At 41.0% G+C, this 22048-nt stretch overlaps 3 protein-coding genes across 5 annotated transcripts in view; 2 read left to right on the forward strand and 1 right to left on the reverse strand.

Annotated features, from left to right (window-relative positions):
- Positions 1–207: 207 nt before the first annotated feature.
- oxnad1 (oxidoreductase NAD-binding domain containing 1) lies at positions 208–7085 on the reverse strand. 3 transcript variants are annotated; one of them, XM_035681587.1, is made up of 8 exons: positions 6939–7085; positions 6336–6442; positions 5775–5838; positions 5517–5620; positions 3208–3349; positions 1564–1809; positions 1288–1396; positions 208–1097 (listed from the first exon to the last, which is right to left on the reverse strand). In XM_035681587.1, the coding sequence occupies exons 2-8, from the start codon at positions 6434–6436 to the stop codon at positions 940–942; spliced, it is 924 nt and encodes a 307-aa protein (XP_035537480.1). In that variant the 5' UTR covers positions 6437–6442; positions 6939–7085; the 3' UTR covers positions 208–939. The 3 variants fall into 3 exon arrangements, with proteins under 3 accessions (XP_035537480.1, XP_035537478.1, XP_035537479.1); XM_035681585.1 differs by having other exon boundaries at positions 5775–5841; XM_035681586.1 differs by lacking the exon at positions 6939–7085 and adding an exon at positions 6526–6918 and having other exon boundaries at positions 5775–5841.
- Positions 7086–14019: 6934 nt separating this feature from the next.
- LOC118342917 (proline-rich protein 15-like protein) lies at positions 14020–16406 on the forward strand. Its single transcript, XM_035681612.1, has 2 exons — positions 14020–14514; positions 15002–16406. Exon 2 carries the CDS (start codon positions 15022–15024, stop codon positions 15418–15420), a length of 399 nt encoding a protein of 132 aa, XP_035537505.1. The 5' UTR covers positions 14020–14514; positions 15002–15021; the 3' UTR covers positions 15421–16406.
- Positions 16407–17300: 894 nt separating this feature from the next.
- Positions 17301–22048, forward strand: part of LOC118342888 (WAS/WASL-interacting protein family member 3-like) — a gene marked incomplete in the record, with an annotated part of 7959 nt that continues 3211 nt past the window's right edge. Inside the window, 5 exon segments of the mRNA XM_035681569.1 lie at positions 17301–17716; positions 19798–19892; positions 20768–20903; positions 21677–21823; positions 21916–22048. Coding sequence (XP_035537462.1) covers positions 19815–19892; positions 20768–20903; positions 21677–21823; positions 21916–22048 — 494 coding nt within the window.

Raw genomic sequence — 22048 nt, forward strand, 5'->3', positions numbered from 1 at the left:
TCATCGCTGTAACAAAACAATACCGCCACCCGCGTGCTAAAAAAACAACAATTTGCCCATTTACAGGGGTGACTCGGTGCCAAACCAGGTTTCCACGAAGTCACTGACCATTTACAAGAAATAGTCCGTGGCACGATAAACTTCCCCATAAATCATGTGTTGTTTCCACTTTTTTTTTTTTTTTTTAAAATATGGGGTGAAACAAAGAGATACTGAAGCTTTAAAAAGTTGGTGGTTTAGGTGGATTTTGTTACCTTTGTATAGAGCCAGGCTAGCTGTTTCCAGTCTTTATGCTAAGCATAGTTAAGCAGCTACTGGCTGTAGCTTCATATTTACTCAACACGTACTGTACAAGTGTGGTATTGAGCTTTTCGTTTAACTCTTTGCAAGGGAGAAAATGAGTGCATTTCCAAAAATATAAAATTATTGCTTGAAGACATGGCTTGCATGATAAATTAGTGCGTAAACATTCAGGTGGAATTTTGGTGTAAAACACTGAAGATGTAACACCTGTGTCACAATGTGTCCATTGTACACATAAAGGGGACACTGGAGTTGCTGATTTGTTACAATATTCAGCTAGGCAGTGATCTGAACGGTGTCTTGCCAAAGTTGAGATTTTACAGTCTGCTCAGTCGTTCTTTTAAGATTGTAAGAATTTCTTTGTTCGTCTTCTATTGTCTTTGTGAGTCAGCTGCTAGCTGAAGGGTGGGTGGTCCCAGCGGTCTATCACAGATCAGGCACAGGTTGCAGCAGCAGGGATCGGAGGGCGTACTTCCTCAAGCATTTGAGCTCTCATATTATCCATATCACTGGAATATTACAGTTGCTTTCTATTCTCACCGCACCCCGTACATCCTCCCCCCTGAAGACTGCAAAAAAAAAAAAAAAGAGCACAAGGAATACAACCCTGTAGGTTTCCAGGACTTCTAAGAGGTTCTACCACCATTTCTCGTAGAGGATTCTGTCTTTTGTGAGGCCGAAGTCCATGAGGGTTTTTGAAATTGCTTCAATCATGGGTGGGGGTCCGCACAGGAAACACAAAGTCCTCTGCGGGTCCACGTGAGCCCGCAACTCCTCCTCTGTGATTCTCCCACCTGGGGAGACACAAGGGAAGTGATTCAATTAATCAAGACTCAGTGCTGAGGCACCTCTCCCATGTGGAGCTTTGATAGTGCCTGTTCTACATGATGAGAGAGATAAATCAACAAAGACTGACTATGGTAGAATGTGACAGTCACTAGATCATTCCTGCTCAACAAAGAAAAGCGGATGGGTGTTACTTACGCTTGAGAAACGGAAGGAGGTGCGGGTCGACATCTGCGCTCTGTTGCGTGACGTGGAAGTCACACGTGAACTTGTCAGGGAACTCCCGACATGCTTCGATGATGGAGCTCTGGGAAGGCAGAAGGTAATAATACTTGCTGTAACAGAGTTTCTCCTTACATACTGCAACACACCTAGCACCATACTGCAGACATACACGTGGACACTGTTGTACATCTGGCAGAGATATTCAGCAAGTTTCCAAAACCACTGCACCAGTCAAATACAAGAACACACCTTAAAGAGCAGTTCCTGGGTGTTCTTGGCGCTGTAGCAGAGGTGGGCGGAGCCGATGTTGTAGTCCCGCCCGCCAGAAGCCTGGTTCAGATGCAGCAGATCTGTGGTGTGCAACAGGATGGAGTACAAGGGGTTGATCCCTACGCCGCCGGCTACCAGCAGCAGGTCCACGGAGGGGTCAGACGGCGACGGGTCGAAGAAGAAGTCTCCACCTACGCGCATGGCCACCCTGGAGCCGACTGTACACTGAGGGAAGAGAGAGTGATGAAAATAAAGAGAAATTAAAAAAGACACACATGAGATGGTACAAGGAGACAACAACAGACTGCTGGGCTGGGTAACTAAGTAGAGACCTGGGCTCCCAACATTTCTCTGCTAAGCTGCTGAAATGCACATTTTGAAATATGAAATAAATTCCAAGAAAAATACATGGAAGCTTAAGGAAAAAGTTAAAAAAAACAACAACTTCTAGATCAGCATGCAGACACACAACAAACCTTGGCTATGGTATGGGTGAAAGCAAAAAGTTGCACAGAGAAGGTCTTTTGAAGTCATAAAGAGAAGTAAATATGCCTCCACCTGCTTTTGTACACATGTGAGCACACGTACACACAAAAACGCTCGCGCTCTTAATCTGCTATTATGATCCTTACACTATTCCTGCTCGCAGAGAGGAGTCAGAGCGCAATATCAAACAAACAGATCATCAAACGATCCCAGAGCAGAGAGCTGTAAGTCTCCGAACACTCAAAACACATCACGGCGCTTTTCTGATACCTGTTTACACATGGCGTAGTAGCTCAAAGCTATTTTATTAAGGCCCATCATCAAACACAGAAGCTACAAACAAAGCGAAGTAAGAAAAATAAAAAGCTACCTTTCTGGAGCACGTCCTCGTAGACAAAATAAAATGTTGTGCACCAAGGACATCATATTTTTTGAGAGCAAAGACTGAACCAACCTCTCTTCAGCTCTTTCTCTCTCTCTCTCTATATATATATATATTTATATATTTATATTTGTATTATGCCTTTATTTATGTATACCCAGCCTTTATTTACCCTGTGTTGGCACAGAATGTCTTGTTCGACACACAATTAAAAACCAGCCTCTCGAGTTTTAGGCTTGTCTATCACAAGTCTACTTCGCTTGTCTTATCCTACTTTTCAACTCATTTTTAACTAAACCCTTAAACTCCCAATTACACATTAATTATCTAATGGGTTAAATGAACTAAATGTTTAAATGGGAGTGTATCAAACTTTAAATGTAACTTTTTAGTATAAGCAAGTGCCCACTGCTTCTGCAGCTTGGAAAAAAGAAAAGAAAAATAAAACAAATTCTGAAAATAATATCCGACTTGCCATTTTTCCTTTTCACGCTTCACTTTCTAGAATAACCAGTGGTGTGATTATGTGGTGGTCTTCATTTCCTAACACCATTTCTCAACACCCTGATGCTTTTGCTCCACCTGATTGCTTTTCTTGCGCTCTCACTGTGTCTCTCTCTCTCTCTCTCTCTCTCTCTCCCTCCCAATGCAATCTTCCAAACCATTAGACAGCCATGCGGACCAGAATCTACATTTCTTGACTATTCAGACTCCTCTGCAGCAATCTGCATGTTTTCAGTAACTGCCACGCTCACCGCGGTGTGGATCCAGTGTGCCGGGGGGTGTTTGGCGTATTTGACGGCGAGTTCAACGATGCCCTCCCTCTGCAGCAAACCCGGGCTGGAGCACATGGAGAAACCTCCCACCTTCTCCACACTGGGGATGAAGAAATCCACCCTGCACACACAACCACAACACACATTTAATTAATCAAATTAGTCAAATAATTTATTACATAGGTGGATGAACTCAAGACTGACATTTTGTTTACAGCATTGCAGAAGCTAAAGGTAAAAAGTTATAAAAAAATATCTATTCCCAGTGGTTGAAAATCTGTTCCTATTCTTCACTCTAACAAGACCAAGTCTGACCACTGATGTGTTTTTAACATAACTGCCCTGAAAGTTATTCTGATTGTGAATACAGCTGACGTTTCAGATCTAAAGAATAGTTCATTCAAGAGTAAAAACTGAACTTGAACTGAGGGGCAAAGTGTGAATGAAGGTAGCATGGTGCCCTTTGACCCCAGCGAAGGGGACAGCCGGTTCCAGAAACCAAGGAGAACAAAAACCAAACCAGATGGAAAGTTGCCTGCTAGTAACAAAGTGTAGCGTCCCAGTCTTACACCCAACACGGGCGCATCTGTCCATCAGCAAACAAGAGCAGAGTACCCCCCCAAAGGAAAACAGCAATGCTTAACAGTTGGGCTTATGTTCCACCAACACAATGACCCACTGTTACACTAGAGAGAGAGACACTGACTCCACAGCCCTCAGAGGCATCATAAATATGGATCTGCTGTGAAGACGCACACATATGTTCCACCCTCCTCCTCCTTCTCCTCCTCCTCTCCCACCTGGAGATGAACAACTAAACAGTCCTTTTTTTCTCAGAAACATTGAAACTCAAGGATTTCCATCTATTTACATTCATTATCAAGCGCTGCAGGGCAACTGGCTGCCGGTTTTATATCTCACCACCGCCCACCTACAGTATGGGCTCATGTGCATATACGCCATGAGCAGGGTACACTAATTAACATTGGCAGCACTGACTGACAGACTCTGCCTTCATCGAAGAAGTATTTAACTTGCTGTTATGATTATTAGAGTGTGTCTGGAAGTTAGCTTGAAAGATCACACATTTCCATGCACCAGTAAAAAATATATGAATAAAACAAGCCACTGTGTCTCAAGCACCTTTCAAGTTAAAGCTTGCAGCATGACTGCAACCCAGTGCAGAAAGCAGCTTCATAAACAAACCGATGAGCAAACTGGAGCTTATTCAGTGCCAAAATATTTGAAATTTAAATTGTTGTTTATCCTTATTTGGTTAAAAAAAAAGCTCTAAATGAGTCATGAGTTTTGATCCCTCCTTCAAAACAACAGGAATCTTGATCTGGCTCACATGTCCACTGTGATGAAGGATTTTAAACTCTTGTTTACTGCAAAAGTTTTGTGAGAATAAAAAAAACCATCGGACCAATGCTTGGATAAATCAACACGATGCCACCACCTTGTGGTTACTATGAGCAGTAGAGGCACTGTGTAAAGACTCCAGAGGGATGTTTCACAAAGCAGTCAGGTAGTAACACAGATATATTGTATTTTGGCGTTCTGCTTATTTTCTAACAAGAAAGTGTTACTGTAGTAACTTCTGAGACAAGTTTAAAAAGGCTAATGTTGCATTCATGTAATGATGGCAGAACATGCCAGCTATGGTGGCTTTGCAGCAGCTTTGTCAGATCTGTTGTCACATAAATGTGGGAGTAGGGGAGATGTTGTAAGCCTCGGAAATCCCTGACATCTCTGACTCAACGACGACTACGAAGGGTGATATGAGCGCATCGACAGCTCCTGATTGCAGTCTCAACAATATGACGTGAACACAGCATAAGCAAGACTTACCACTGTAATACTATTGTTCCCACAGCTCAACATCTTACATGAAAACACTGTAAAATAATGTATGTTAGCATTTCTAATAGAGAGGATGGTAATGAAAACCTTCCACTACCAGACTGCGTCCCTGTCTTCATAGGTTATGTAACTGCACGGTTGCCTTTTTCCAACTATAAATTTAGTCAAACTGCATTGTCAGCCCTTATTTTGTGACTGCAAACAACATCTTGTATTCTTTTGTGCCACTTCTAATTTGAGTGGTGCATTCCTCCGATGTTATTTTAATGCTTGGCAATATACAAGGCACAGTTAGTTGTCGTAAAAGCATGCACCTAAGCCAGAGTAACCTCTCTCACTGGTGCAATGCACAACACAGTGTGACTGCGTCCCTTAACCTCAGACAAAAATGAGTAGGTGAAAAGGTAACATGAGAATCTACTCACCACTGTCCTGCTTTGAAGCTGAAGTCTGGATGGACAGCTATCCTCAAACGTTTCACTGTCTCAGACTCATTTATGATGCCACATACCTCAGCTGGATACACAGCCTGTGTAAGCCAGCCAGTCAAGTACACACACACACACACAGAGAGAGAGAAGAGAGCAGATTAAGGTGGTTAATAATCGTATGAATGGACAGTGAGGAAACAATACTGTTAAAGAGTCAAGAAGAATGTATTCAATTACAAAATATCCTCTTACATTTTGTCTGGAGTTGCTCGCCGTTCTCTCTAGATGGTCCATTTGCCTTTTGGAGGACATATTTCTTCTAATAAAAGGAGATAGTTGTTGTCATTTGCCTTTCATGTCAACTTTTCTCTCACGCAGTGTGTGTCGAGCTACACCGCAGCCTTATGTGACAACAACATTCAAAACACATCAAGTGGACATTGCCCTCACCGCCCAGAAGCAACAAACAACTTAAAGGGACAGTTCACCGAAATTAACTTAGTATAACAGATTTTGTTATAAAAGTTTAAAAAATACATTTGAAAAACTACTGAATGTGAGTGGTGACAAACCTTTCAAAGGGTGATACAGAAAAATCTACACACATAAAATCTGATCTGTGTGGCTATGTAGTGCTGTGGGAGATTTGTGTGAAAAAGTGGCCCTTTGAGTTAAAACACACTTTAAAACCTGGCCAGTAGAATTGAATGGACAACTAAGCATTTCTCTGTACAATGTGAAATTACAGTTCAGTCAGTCAGCTGAGCAGCAGAGCAGAGAAAACAGAGCCGGTACATTCCTGATGAAACTCACCTTGTCTCGGAGCTGGGGCCCGGCAGCCGGCAGCAGAGCAGACCGGCGGTGGGTCGCGGGAAGCTTCGGGCAGCGGAGAACAAGAAGCAGGGGACGCTCATCGCGACCTGGGTTGATAAGAGACAACAGTGTGAGCTGCCAAGGTCGACAACCGCCACTAACACAAAACTGACACTTCACACACCCCCACCTTTTTCTTTCAGGTGTCTTTTGAGTGAATCAATCCGTCGTACAGCGGCTGTAGATTCAACAGCCCCCCCCCTTCAACAATGTGGTTCAGCTGAAACCGCTCAGGGAATAATCCAGACACAGCTAGCGCAATGCTTAACATTCATGTCAGGTAAGAGCCTCAAGACCGCTCTCTGCCGCCCACCGTGGCTGTCTTTAATGGACGAGGGTGAGGAGAGCAACTAAAACTACATAACGCGCCTGATATAAACGACTAGGTGTATATTTGTGATTGTTCTAAACGAGGTTTGGTGTAACCTCCTCCGTCGTGCTGCTGCTGGCTCACTGGCTACCGCTGACTATCAATGCCGGTATGTTATTTGACACATCATCAGACTGACAGACAACATCGAGCTGCTGGTCTCTTTTTCTTACCGAGATAAGATGGCACTCTGTTTATGTCAAAGGATGTTCATATTCCCTGCAGTATCTTCGGGATAACCTTGGTCATATTATGATTACATGACACTAAGGATGTCTTCTTCTGTTTCCTTGTTTCAGGTTGCGCTGCAGCTACCGTCTTCTTCTGCTACATGAGGCGCAACTTGGCGTTCAGTTTGTCCCAGTAGCGCCCCCCTCTGGACAGCTGGCTTATAGCTACAGCGATTATGGGACTATGTACCAAAGTACACTCAAGTCTTGTAGCTGCACCTTAATTGATGCAGTTTAGTAAATTACTCATTTTTCTGCTCATGTTTTGTGTAGGCCTAATTCCATTGCTACCCTATCAATAATATAGGGTTTTGCTGTTTTATATTTTTTCCACTGTTTTCCCTGTTTATCAAGTGGCATATAATTGTGCATATGAACGATACGGCAGCTTTTTTTGTCATTGAAATGAACGTTATTCACCTACTATTTCACAGTATTCTGCTGGCACTGCATGCACATATAGGGACATTTATCTATGAGGAGGTGAAAACTGCCGTTGATAACAACTCCCTACTGCCAATCCCTCTATCTGATTACACTGCAGACTATTGTCCATTGTCTCCAGCACTGGCACACACAAACTACCTCAGCTTTGTCCTTTCCAGAAATTAGAAGTGTCCTGGTGGAATGATTTAAGAATAATTTATAATAAGAACTTCTACAAACAGCAGAAACAGAAGAATCAGGTCTTTGAAAAGCATATCCACTTGTTGCTCCAAAAGGAGGTAAAGTAATATGGGGAAAAAACATGTCTTTTTTATCCTATATTTGAAGTGTTAGTAAGTGCTTCAAAAAAAAATATATATTGTTATTATTTGATTTATTTTTAGTATATATTTTGTTTTTTCAAATAGAATACAAACCACACATCCACACATTGACAATGCAAATTGCCACACATTAAATTATTATTTAATAAATATGTTTATAGAGAAGTGTTTTAAAGGTGATCCTTTATTGCAGTCATTTAAGTAATTGAAGTATAAGATTAATACACACACACACACACACACATCCAAGGATGATGATGTTGTGCCAGGCTTTGCAGTAGCAGGTTTACACCAGTAGGTCGCAGAAACAGACAACTGCTTGGAATTGTATCAGTTTAATAAGAAGGGAATTAAAGATGACAATCAATCTTTTGAAAAGGATGTTTAGTAACATTTTTGTATAAATCCTTTATCATCATTTATCTCTAAAATGGTTTTTAACACTTTGCAGCTGATGCCAATCAATTTTTTTTAGACACATAAAAATTGAGATATATATATATACCTCACCCGAAAAGTAGTTCAGTGCCAGTGGCAGCTCTGGCAACAAATATAACCTATTAATTTTACTGAATATCACCAAAGATGCCTAGCAAACAAGCCTATGATGAGACAATATTATACCCTGAAATATAACAAATACATCATCAAGAATATAATTTGGCTCCATCTGGTGGTCAAATAACAGAGATAGCTGTTTTGTAGTAAGAAGCAGTTTGATGAGAGAACTTTTCTGACAGTAATTCTGCTGCTTCCTCAGGCTGCTATTATGTTCAAATCTTTTAAAAAGTGTAGAGAACTTACATTCAGGTTGTCCTCTGTGATAAAACTTTGGTCATTAACTAAAAAAAAAAAAACTTTAAAAAAGTGTTCGTAGGTCAATCAAACTTTAAACTTGCTCTGACCCTGCAACTCTGTGAACTTAAGTGAGTAAAAGGTAATGCAACAGTGCATAAAACCTGCAGACGCACAAGAAGGGAAGTAAGGGAAGCTCTTCATGACACACTTTGTACAATGCTCTTAATGTGCTGGAATTATCTAGTTTTAAAATTAAATCTTTGGTTTTACTTTCTTTAACTTGTAATATAGTTACATTTTATAGCTTAAGTTATGTCGTGGAACAAAATATACCATCTGTCACATTTGGAAAAAAATGTTTTATCTAATTTTAAAAGTCCAGTGTGTAACATTTAGAGGATCTATTGGCAGAAATGGAATATGATAGGTATGTTTTCATTCGTGTATTATCACCTGATTAAATGAATTGTTGTGTTTCTGTTACCTTAGAATGAGCCTTTTATATCTACAGATGCTGCGGGTCGCCTTCCATGGAGTCCGCCATGTTGAACCGCCATGTTTCTACAGTACCCCAGAAAAGACAAACCAAACACTGGCTTTAGGGCCTTTTTGTGTGTGTAGTTTCTCCTACACACTTCATAGCCCATTCTCATTCCCAGGTTATCAAATACAGAAGCCAGCAGTGTTCAGTTAGTTACAATCTGCAACTTAGATGCCACCAAATCCTTCAAACACTCGTCCTTTAAACCTGCTTAATGGGATTGTTGGCAAAATGTGTGTGTTTTCAGTGGTTAAAATAAGTAAGTAAGGAAGGCCTTGATGCAGGTCTTTGTGATTGTGTTTTTTATTTCTGGCGTTACAAGGAAATGTTGTCACCAGTAAAACAGAAAGATAACAATAATGACAATTCTCCATGATGAAGGGCAAACAGGCTAGTTTAGGTTTAGGAATTTTGGTTTGAAGTTACAGTTGGAATAAGGCAGCTTAACATCATGCATGTAGTGGTGTGGTTAAAGCTCAAGGTTTATAGAAAGTACAGTTAAGTCAACTAAATATGTGTGCATAGCTGCATGTTTACATATGTTCTTCTGTTTGTCTGTTTGTTAAGAATAGTGCTTGAGAGAAAGACACAGAAAACACAAAGAAAATAGACAGTAACTGTTGGATTCCTTACTGCATTCCTTTAGCGTCTGCGGTGCTAATCACAGGTGCATTTCAGCTGCTTTACTCATACTTTATTAACTCCAGAAGAAGGAAACCGGCTAAACAATGCAATCCTCAAATCAAGCACACAATGCAATACATCGAAACTCATTCCATTCATGTGAACAGAACTCGGCCTGCTCCACCCAAATGCTCCGCAAGAGAGACAATTGTTTATTTGTTTAGTTTGCACAATTCCTGCTACAATTTGACCCACACCACCCTTGTTGTGAGCTGGAGCGTATACATTTGTTTACATGTGGTTAAAATGCCAAGAAGGGTTCGTCTAAGAAGGAAACCAGGTCTGTTCTCATGTGTCGTTGCTATCCTTAGATACAGTAGCAACTTACTTCCTTCGAGAGGTTTTTGTTAGCTGACTCTACCAGTTCAACTGGCTGCCTTCCTGTCTCTTTCCCATGCTTAGCACACCTTGGTTTAACCTGTTGTTCAATACTGCACAATGACAAAAAGAGATTTTCAGGTTTAACACTTCACAATGACTTACAGGACTAGTACGCACATGGCACGTGCGTGATGCAAGCAAATTATCGTCATCATACACAAAAACACGAGCATAGACCGGCGTACGTAGTGTGCATCTGAATCAACGTAAGTATTTATGCATGGCTGAATGAGTCACTTTGTCTCTCAATGCTAATATGTCACAACCTATGACCTTGCAAATAGCAGCTATAATTATAAATATCATGATCAGGTTTTTTTGAGATTTGAAAAATGATTACTGACACAAACTGCATGCTGATAATAATTGCATTCAAGTTACAAACAATAAATAAAAAGAAAAGTTTGACTTAATGTATCTGCCATAAATTGGATGACATAAAATGTTTTTACATTGACAGTCAAAAAGTAGCAGTTTCAAAGCAGATCATCTGTATTTCAAAGCCACCGAAAGTAAACTCTCCATCCTTGTGTATGGCTGGTTCTCCCTCACAACAGTGTGTGGTTGTTAGGGAGAAAAAAATGTTGATTCACACAGGTTGTAATGAAAGTAAGTCAACTATTTCCGAGACAGAAACAGATACAGGTGGAGGGTATTACTGCACCTTATGCCATCCCTAGTTACTGTTTGCCTCTACAACATCACTTAGTTTTCTACACACATTCCCCACATACCTCTCGGTCTCAATGGGCAAATACTCAAATTTCACCCTGAGGAAATCCAAATCCAAAACTGGAACATGTTCAATGAGACATATGGTCTCAGGGCGGAGAGAGTGATGTTTGTAGTGCAGGTCTATCGAAAAGTCAGCATGGATGTTTTCTTTATCTGTATAAGTTAATGATCGACTTTCAGTGAGACTACCTGTGTTTAATAGAGGGGAAAGCAGATTTGGAGATATGAGTTGGAGAGGCAGAGCAAAACTGAGAGGAGACATAATAAGAAAATATCCTGTGATTGTTGTGATGTTGTTAAGCAACATAATAAGGATGCTGTGGGTGAGTAGGATATCTCTGGATTTTCACATCGCCCCTATAGTCCGATAAGATAAAATGTTTTTATCTTGAGCTTACATCTTGCACATGGGCACAAGATAATGACTTGTAATAACTTGTTTGTACATGATACAAGAGATCACCATACAGAATTTTAGGGGCTATGTAGGTTTTATATTCCTGGCTGGACTAAACTCTATATCATTTTGTGAACAATTTTCACTTTTTTCAGATATTTTACAAACCAATAAATCTTGTGATCAGAGAAGAAATCAACAGATTATAAGATAGTGAAAATGATCACTACATAAAATGACTGTACTGTCATCTGCATCACCTACAACATGTATTTATGTGTGGAAATATGTATGCATTTGAGTGTCCATTGCATTTATGCTTACCTGTATGTGTGCGCAGGTAGGATAAAGTACAATGAAGCATAGCCTTCTGTGTGTGGTGGAGCGTGCCAGTGAGTTTCGACTGGAATGGAAGATGGGAGGTGAGGGAGTCCCCCAGGTATGCAGGCCACCGACAGTTGCCGGAGAGAGAGACAGAGACAGACACGGCACAAATTCCTGTTATCACAGCAACTTTCACTCTAAACTTTAGAGGAGGGAGACAAAAGGCATTCCCTGATTCCTCCCTCGTATCTCTGTTTCTGTATTATCTCTGTTTTGCTGCTCGGCCCACACTGGGCCTTCCCTGTTGGCACCAAGCCCCACAGAAACCATTTCTTTCATTCCAAAAGCATACAAAGAAAATCAGCTTTCTTAGAATTAGGTAACGTCTAGGAGATATTGATTTCACCTTAGAGGATCCAATGACACTTTGAAACTTGGCTTTTACACAATAGATAGTTAGAAAGAGAATAAGAAAAGATAATCCTTTTTGTGATGCATTTTAACCGTACACTAATGTGGAAGTTTGTATTACTGAGATCTTGCAGTTTGGTGTGTTGTATGTGTCATGTTTTTATAATGTGTGTGGACAAATTTAATTTGTTAATTAAAGTTATATGTTATATCATATCTTTATGTATTGTATGTTATGCTACATAATAAGTTTAATCTCATGATGCAAACCACCACTAATTTATTTAAAAACAGATTTGAACTCACACTATAAAATTACTTACACTTTCTAATAAAGCACCCTTTCTAACGGTTGTAAGTTGTAACTAATACACATTATAAGCCATCTAAAGCAATAACTTGCACCTTGTGAAAAACCCCTTTGGCTGGCGTTTACCATCCTGGGTTGTGATGTTACAAATCATGTCTGTATGCCTCTTAAAAACTGATTTTCAGTGATTGAAGAGAAACTTTCTACTTTCAGCAAATGAATGTGAAAACATCCTTTTAGTGTCAAACTCTGCACATACATCATACTGCACAGTGAAGCTCAAACATCCAATTGTAGGAACAAGAAGACAAACATACTTATAGCTGTCGGGGGACTTTAAGTAAAAGTAGCAACACAAGAGTGTAAATATACTTTGTTAGCAGTAAGAAAACTATGCAATACAAATTTAAGTAAAAAATTGAATATTATCAGCTACATTTTATCATAAAATCATAAAAATGTAAAAAAAAATATATATAAAACTGCTAATTGTGCAGAAAACATGTATCCTATTATATGAGTGTCATAGGGAGTGTTAAACATTAGAGTATGGGATTGTTACATAATAATAGTAAATAATAATATTCATATTGATGCATTTGAAAGTAGCATTTTACTCTCTTTTAAGTATGCTATATACTGCTGGCTTGTTCATCTATAACAATGCATCTTATTTCTCAAAAATCATCATGGAGTAAAAAATATCTCCCTCTGAGATGAAGTGAGGTAAAGGGAATAAACGTGAAATGACTACTTAATACTACTGACTCAAGTAAAGTACATTATTGTATAAGTACTTATTACCATATGACTATAGATATGACCGCTTCTCCAGTGAGAAACGTATGACCCCTTATTACTGTAAGGACTACAAATTTTTGTAACTTAAAGTTTGTTAAAGGCAAACAAAAAGTAAAAAGTAATTTATCTAACCTGGCAACCCAAGAGCATTTGTAAATTATTTTTAACAAATCATTTATTAGACAGTGGTAGCCTCTCCTATAAACAGGATTTAAAACCTGTTAGACATTTACTAATTGCTTCTCATCATAGACACAACTGAGTATTGTTTTTAATAATCTATAGCCTATAGTCTCTATATTGGATATGTAACTCTATATATAGCCTAGTAGTTTTCAGGTGATGTAACATGTGCTGAACCAAACTGAACATAATTGTGGCGGTGTCCTGCTCATGCGTCATTCTGAAAGACAGACAGGCATACAACTAATACATAAAACCTGAACCACAAACTGACACCAGAGTTGGGCTTGAAAGTATAGTAGGAGGACAAACAGAAGCAGCCGGAAGTACCCCAGCAGGTGAAACTGGCGCCAGGCCAAACAGCCCTCTCTCTTAATGTGAACAGCAACAACTGCCCGTCCGGTGCAGTAACGTCCTTTCAGGTCGCTGCCGGCTTCCTCCTTCCTGTGATAACTTCACACAATGTAGCCTAACTACATGAGCACAACCTGTTTTGCCCGTTGCCTATTAATACCATTAACTCCTCCGAATAAACAACTTAAAGCCCCATTCCACTCCTTGGCATGACAATGTTAGTAACACTAAACTACTGGGCGTCCAAAACATTTGAACATAATTTGGCTCCCTGGTTTGGGTTGGGTTTGTCCGATACAAAAGGTTATTTTTCTAAACCAGTCACTGAAGAGGCGCACGCTCCCACGGGGTATGTTGCCACGCAACCACAAGCCCCGCCTACCATCGCAGTGGCTTCACCTGAGCGGGGCTCACGTGACGGACAACGCGAGTTCATCCAATCAGGAGTGAGGACAGGTGCTTCTAGGTGAGAGTTTCGGAGGCGGAAACCTGCTGGTTCAGTAAACGTAAGCCGCTCCTTATAAATGTCTCAATTCATCTGTACTTTACGCAAGGGTTGTGGAAGAAGTGTAGAGTTATTTGACGAGAGCAACAGAAGAGAAATTCATCTTTTTGGAGGTGGGAGATGTGAGGAGGCAGCACACCTGGCTCGTGCGTAAAATGGACACTGGTGCGACGCCGTAAAGGACTGCTGTCACAGTTGAGCTCCGCCACTGAAGAAGAAGACACTGACACTGTCCTGTGGATTCATATTTCAGCACTGTCAAAACTGTGACATTTACACTTTGCTTTAGGTCGTTCAGTTGTTCACAGCACCTGTTGCAGCGCAGGTGAGTGTCCGTGAGAGCTTTTTTTGCGCATTGTTCACCTGTGAATCACGGCGTGGGTTGCTCTTCAGTTCTCAGGACTCAGTAAACCAGTTTTACAGTAAAGAGTAATCATGGCTACACTACTGGTTATTCCTAGGATTAGCAGGCAAGAAGTTGTCTCACCAGTGTGAAATGGCTGTCACAGAGCTGAAGTAAAAGGTCATTTAAAGCACGTTCTAATTTAGATAAACACACAAGGAAAATAGGATTTGTGATGATTATGAGGGTGAGGGTGAAGATGAGGAGCATGATGAATATTAGAACAATGTATGTTTATAGGAATAATTTTACGTCTTACTACAGAATAGGTCAATTAGGAGCCAATTCAGAGCATGATACCAGGTGATAAAGTGACCGCACAGATATAATTACATCATTCAAACTAATACTGATGCAGAGGAGACCTCCCAGAGTACAGCTTACTCATGGCATCTGTTCCTTGTTCCAGCTCATTCCCTCCACTCAAAGATGACAACAGAGAGGACCCCATGGTGGAAGGCATTCCTGTCAAAGAAGAAGGGCGGAGCCCCCAAGGACCCCGCTTCAATCCAACCCTTTGATCCGGACTTTAACCCTTTTGCACAACGGGCCGAGAAGCCCAAAGAGCCCGCCGCAGCAGCCCCCAACACCACGGGCAACCAGTCCCAGCTGTCCCAGCAAGAGTCCAACAAGAGCTCCAGCCTCCTCAGCGACGAAACCTATGACGACTCCCACCTGGAGTCGGTGTTCAACGAGCAGACCTGTCGCAGGAACATGAAGGTGTCACGCTCAGGTCGATTCAAGGAGAAGAGGAGGGTGCGCTCGAGCCTTCCCCTGCAGGAGAAAGAGACAGGGAATGGGGCATCAGGGAGAGAGGACATACGGTGACGGTGAGGAGGAGGAGGTGATCAAAGACTGCTTTGCAGAGATGCTTGAAGAGAAGGAGAAGGAGTACATGAAGATGCTTCGTTCCTTTGAGGCATACCATCTGCTGTATGTTGGTTATGATGGTGATAATGAAGAAGGAGCATTCGACTTTTAGCCCAGTACTGCAAGAATAAGGTTATGTGGTACATGAAATATTGGAAGGTTTTGGACATTTTTGTTGATGGACTTGTGCCAGAGGGCCACAATGAGGACTTGAAAATTGATTATATTTGTTCTCCATTGTGATTATTGAACCATTTTGCCAACCATACCCTATAATCAAAGCCCTAAAGAAGAGATACAGTAGTAATGCATCAAGTATCTAACATATAGTTAATGTCCCACAGTGTCTGTTTTTCAGTCACGCTAATGTTGCCATTGGACTCATAAAATTACCTACAATTACCTACAAGGCACAATCCTCCTCTATTTTCTGTTAATACTCCAGATAAAGTGTGATATGCTTCAGGAAAATATTGTTCATAAGATGTTTACATTATTTCTGTAATAAGAATAATATATGTTGAATAATGAAGGATAGGTATAATGCTTCTTTTAAGAAAAGCTTTTGCAAAAAAAATGTTGATTCTAAAGGGTTAGAAGGATGTTTATGAAGGTGTAAAGTGATTTCATTATTATGTTTAAACAAAAACAATCAGCTAGTGGAAGAAATTAAGGAATGCTTGTGAGTAGCCTTTAGTCAGATGCACAACACTTGCCAGCAGAATGCATACAATAATTTGAATGAAGGATGAAATCCAGCCTGTTTGTGATATAAACAAAGCTACTACTGGCATTGAAGTAAGAAGCTAATGTTGTCATATCCAACTGAATGAGATGTGGCCATGTAGCTACGGTTCCAGCCACTAATGTAGCTAGCTTCACAGGGATTACTGTATTTTTGGACCACCCGTGAACACTTGAATGAAGGCAAAAATATGAGAAATAAATCTGATAACTGCTACAACTGATTGTGTATGTGCGTGTGTGCTTCATTATCCTGTTCAATCACAATCTAATGACTGGACAATGCAAGGATAACTTTGAGATGTCCGCCCTTTGAAAAATGTTCTTGAGACAGATACTAGTGCATACTAAAATTAAAAAACATACATTTTACAGTTCATGGGTCACAGAAAGTCACGTAAACACAAAAGAAAATGTGCACTTCGAAACAACACATAAGCTAAAGGTGCAAAAGATGTAAAAAGAAGTCACAGCAGTCCTCTTGGCAGCCATGTTGCTGCCGGATAATCACTTAAGGAGGAGAAGAAGTCGGCACAGTGTGTGATTATCACATTGTCTGAAAAGAGCAATTACGGGGATTAGTGCCACTTATCTATAGTGTCTGCAGTATATGTCAAATGCAAGCCTAAATTACATTCTTCTGTCAATTAAAGGGAGGAGCAGGCCTGTGTCACTGCATTCCTCAGTTGTTGAGGTTTGAGGTGTGTGTGTATGTCACATTTACGTAACAGGGGTAACATACTGATTGTATCTTCTATGGCTATAAAAAAGACATTTTCAGATTTAATGCATTAATATAACCAAATTACCTCACATCAGCTTGTTAATTAAGATTCAGTAAGTGAAACAGGCTATTGGCTATTGGATAAAGAACTTGGAATGCCATGTTTTCAACACAAGAGGGCAGAAATGTCCCACAAAAATAGAACCAAAATTATAGTGAGTTTGAAAAAAAACAACAACAACAATCGAGTGAGATGTTGTTACAGAAGAGTCACTGGTGCAGACTCTCAGTCCAGTTCTTCATGCATACATAATTCCGTTATATTTTATCCCACAGGCGTAACACAAGGTGAGGGAAAGTTTCTTGTCAACTTCAGCATGAATCAAGTGGATGACACCCCGCCTCTGCGTCCCCCCATTGGTCCCCGTGTTGAGCGTGGGGGCCGTAAGGTGTGGCCTTGCACCACTCGCCTCCTGCAGTGCGCTCACAAGGGAATAAACAGCAAGAGCCATAAAGGCACCATTGTGCGGGGGGACCACTATCGCATGTTTTCAGCGTCTGCTATGTGGACTCAAGTATGAAGTGAAATAAAGAACTTTCCTGGGGCTTTTTGAAACTCTTCCAGGGGCACAAACGTCAGATAAGTGGTGTCCTCATTTGACTAAAAATAACTTGGAAACTTTCTCACCGGCCCGCAATGAGGAGCGCACTATGAGGCCAGTTTGCTGTGCTCCATCTCACTGAAGCTTTCCCTCCAAACAGGTGGTTTTCGGATATTTCGTGAAGGTAAGATAATATTTATTCTTTGCACACTCATGTGAGAGGTGGTTGTTCTTATTTCTACAAAATCAGGTGATGAAACCTGTAAAAATAAGGGGGAGGCATAAGCTCCAACAAAAAGTGATTACAACAGATGAGCTGTGTTTGTTTAAACACCTTTAATTTATCACCCTGTTACTGTTAATCCAAAGACCTGAAGTATCGGGTGTACCTTGCTCTTAATGTCAAGGTTTTACTGTTTCAGTGGATAGGTAGTTAGTCTATTTTAAAGGACAAAATAAAATAGTATAGTATGGTAATTTAGCACCTAATTTTGTGAGTTTCACACAAAAGTTACAGAAAAACATTTAGAGTGTACAAAAAACTAGACACACTTTTAACGTCAGCTTTACTTCCTCATTGTTTGGGTTCCAGGCGCACTGCAACATCACATTATACATAAATTAGCATATTATTATTACACAAAAGAAAGACATATTTCATGTTTTATATGTTATATTAGATATGCATGACTAAAAATAGCTATGATGTTATTGTTTGTTTGCCAAAAACTCATTCATAGACTGGTAGAGTTAGTTATCTTGCTTAGTGATGTTACTTGTGTAAAAAACTCCAGTCTGAAAATCCAATGTATTTAGTTGGGAGGGGACATGCAGTGTAAAAAGAGAGCACATAAAAATCCATTGCAATATTTCACAATGATTTAAAGCTGGATCTCTGAGACCCCAAACAGAAGATATCTTCTGTAATGGACATCCAAAATATCAAGTTCAAAATCATGCCTACAAGCAGTTCTCATAAAATCAGGAAAAGATGATTAAATGTTTGTTTCTTGAGCTGTTAAAGTTAAAGTATACATTATATTTACATCCTCCCTATTGATAATGGAGATTCTGTGTGTCATATCCTCAAGTCAGTGAGGTCAGCCTCAGTGGCTTTTTGCACGTCTTTCACATAAAAAGTGTAGAAACCCCTTGTTAAGGCTGCAGCAGCTGCCACTTCCAGCTGCTTGTGTGCGTGACATCAGATTGTCGTTGTTTCAGGAAGAACAAGATGTACTACAGGTCAAAAGAAAACGACAACTGGTGTGAGAGGTGCATTTCCACTCAGTGTACCACCTGTTCTTCTAAAGCTCAGCTAACCAGTGTCTAGCTTTGCCCCCCTTTACAAAACTTCACTATCAGTGTCACAGAGGCTGCTTGACACAGATATAAAGATAGAAATAGCAACGCAGGACAGTCTGCCAGTTGACCAAATGGGAGGCATGAACTGTACACACACACACATAGAGACAAGAGGGACCGATAAATAGAGATTTCACAAAAACAGGTTCTGTTCTGTGTTTTATTAAATTTCTTAGGAGGAGCATGTGCAAATTCCACAGAGAATGAATGTGCACAGACCTCGGGCTGTTTTCAGTCTCTCACAGTCACTGAGGCCAGCTCGTCAAGAATTTATGATGATAGGAAGTTTGGGTGGAGGTCTCAGTTACTGTCACTGTGGATCATTTACTAGCTGAGTTGGTAACGACATGTGGAGACTGAATTGCAGTGAAATAATCCTCGACATGAGCTGTAGGCTACCTGGAAAGCTGCTGTTTGGCCCGTGGTGTTTATCACTTTGATTACCAAACCAGCTGGTCTTGATGACAGAACCACCAAGAGAGAACAATGTGTGTGCACGCTGCAGCACTTTCCTGTGGAGTTTCCTCAATGTGTTTTCCAGTCACTCACTTCAACGAAGGCCTTTGGTCACTGAGCGACTGAAGGATAGAGTCCAGTACTTTTCGCACAACATGCTCCATTGTTCCTCTCCTAAGTCCCGCCACAGGGCATTGTGGGAAGAAGAGGAGGACAGGGGTGGAGGGTGTGTGTCAGATTTCTTTGGGGAGGATGGAGTTCTGCTTCCTGTTTTGCGCTGTACGGTGGTGAAAGCTCTTCCTGTTCAGGGAAGAGAATAGGAGGTCATCCAGTGTGCCCCTTAACACAGAAGCAGCTTCTGCCATGCAGGACAAGAGAAAAAAATCCTAGAAGGTGGTCTGTGGCTGCAGTGCATGAATAGGATGGAGACTGTGTTTGTTTCTGCAGGTATCTGAGGCCTCAGCATGCCAGTGCCCCCTCCTCCCCCTCCACCTCCCCTGGCTCCCCCACCACCCCCACCGCCCAGTGCTGCGCTACCACAGGTAAGACTGTGTGTGAGTCTGACTCTCTCTCTCTCATGCAGTTGTAAACACTCACTCCTGTCCTTCTCACTGACCATCAACCATCACCTGGCGGTTGTTTGCATTATTGATTGAGGTAATACACACACACACACAAACACAGAGTAAGGCAGACAGTAGACTCTCAGTAGCATAAGAGTGTTAAGTTTCCACAGCAGGCACACAGTGTCCTCATGTTAAATGAGTTGCCACTGCCAGCAAACAAGGCCACACTGCAGAGACACATCTACAATCGTTAGTCATACTGCTTCTCAATGTGGGCTACATTCACTAAAATCATCTTCTCCCCTCCTGTTTCTCTTCTTCTTCTCCCGCTTTTAATGTCTTCCTCACATGAACTCTGAATGATGTCACTGTACCTTCTTGTTTTGTTTTTTGTGTCTGTTTAGCATAAGAGCTGATGAGAAGTACAGTAAAAGAACAGATGGTGAACAGATGATGATCCTCCTGTGCAGTTTACTTGTTCTTATTATGTCACAAAATAGTAAAAGATGCTAATTAAATTTCCCAGAGTTCCAGATTCTTCAAATATCTGGCTTTGTCTGACCACCATCCCAAAAGCCAAAGACATTCAATATACAATAATAATATAAAAGAGAAATTAGCAAATGGTGGCTGCCAATGGTCGCCATATTTTTCATGATGAATACAATAAATTATTAATTGATTATCAAAATACAATTTTCTGTCATTTGACAAATGAATCAACTAATCTATTTCGGCTATCTAATCTAATCTAATAGTTAGCATCTGAAGTGGACCCATAAGACAGGACACATACTGTATAGGGCAAAACATTGGTCAGTAAAGCTCTTTTCTTTTTGTCTGTGTAACAGTGTCCATCAGAGCCTCCTAAGCTCCAGTCTGGTGGAGGAGGAGGTGGAAGGAATGCCCTGTTGGCCGACATCCAGAGAGGAGCCAGACTCAGGAAAGTCACACAGGTCAACGACCGCAGTGCCCCGTCCGTCGATAGTAAGAGCAACATCCTTATCATGCTACGAAAATGCACATCCACTGTATCTGTCTGTGGAGCGTAGAGGAACAAGGTTAAATGGTGTGTGTTTGTATGTTGAGATGCCCTATAGTGTGGTAAAAAATAGTGGGGAAAACATTAGGGCAGAAGGTAGTGTTTAGTCGTGTAGTTCATTGGGGATGTGTTGTTTCTGTTTGTGCTATATTTGAGCGTAGACACACACATACACACACATACCAAGTGCACACTTCAGGAAGGAATGCCCTATAGCAGATAAGGATGCAGGCAGAATAGGAAACTACCATAAACAGGGACAAAGACAAAGACTCTGATACATCAGAGTATCAGAGTCTACTCAATAATGTGACCTTATGAGAAATCAGCTGAACTTACATGTTGCCATTGGCGGGTAAATAGTACAGTAGTTTACAGTAGCATTGTTACGTGTATGGAGCCAGGCCAGTTGAAACAGACCGCTCTGTGTGGTAAAAAGGTGTGTAGTTAGGCCTCAGGGACATCATTTGAGTTGGGTGGTGCAAAATGTACTCATTTTCCTGCCTGAATTGCTGTCAGCTTCATTATGTTGTCTTTCATAATTAGGTACAAAATTCCCACAACTGCAAAGCCCATTTTGCACATAAAAGACTGTGAAACAATAATCTTATGTATGAATGAATTCCGTTTGTAATGAATATGTGATGGATATATAATGGTTCTGTACTGAAGACTGTACTAAATGCATGCTGATGTACTGTAATGTTTTGTTTCCCAGAGCCCAAGGCCAGCACTGGAGATGTGTCCAGCAGTGTTGGTGCTTCTCAGGGCTCATCAGGAGGGACGGCACCCATGGGACCCTCTTTGGGTGGGCTCTTTGCTGGAGGGTTCCCCACTCTCAGGCCTATAGGTCAAAGAGACTTAGGTTGGTGCATAATGTCTTGCTCTTATGAAATCTTTCTTTATTTGTGGTTTGATCATCCAAATGACTCTTCTTGTGTGTGTGTTTGTGAAAAGTATCACGGTCGAGCTCCTCTGCCTCCCTGAAGCCCCTGTGGAACCCTCCCTCACCAGCGGACACGAGCATCATCCCTGAGCCTCACAGGACAGCAGAGCTCCGAGGCTCCGTCCACCGTCCGCTCGCTGCCTC

Source organism: Morone saxatilis, unplaced genomic scaffold, assembly GCF_004916995.1.
Source record: "Morone saxatilis isolate NCDOM2014 unplaced genomic scaffold, NCSU_SB_2.0 Contig9, whole genome shotgun sequence".
NCBI lineage: Eukaryota > Metazoa > Chordata > Actinopteri > Moronidae > Morone > Morone saxatilis.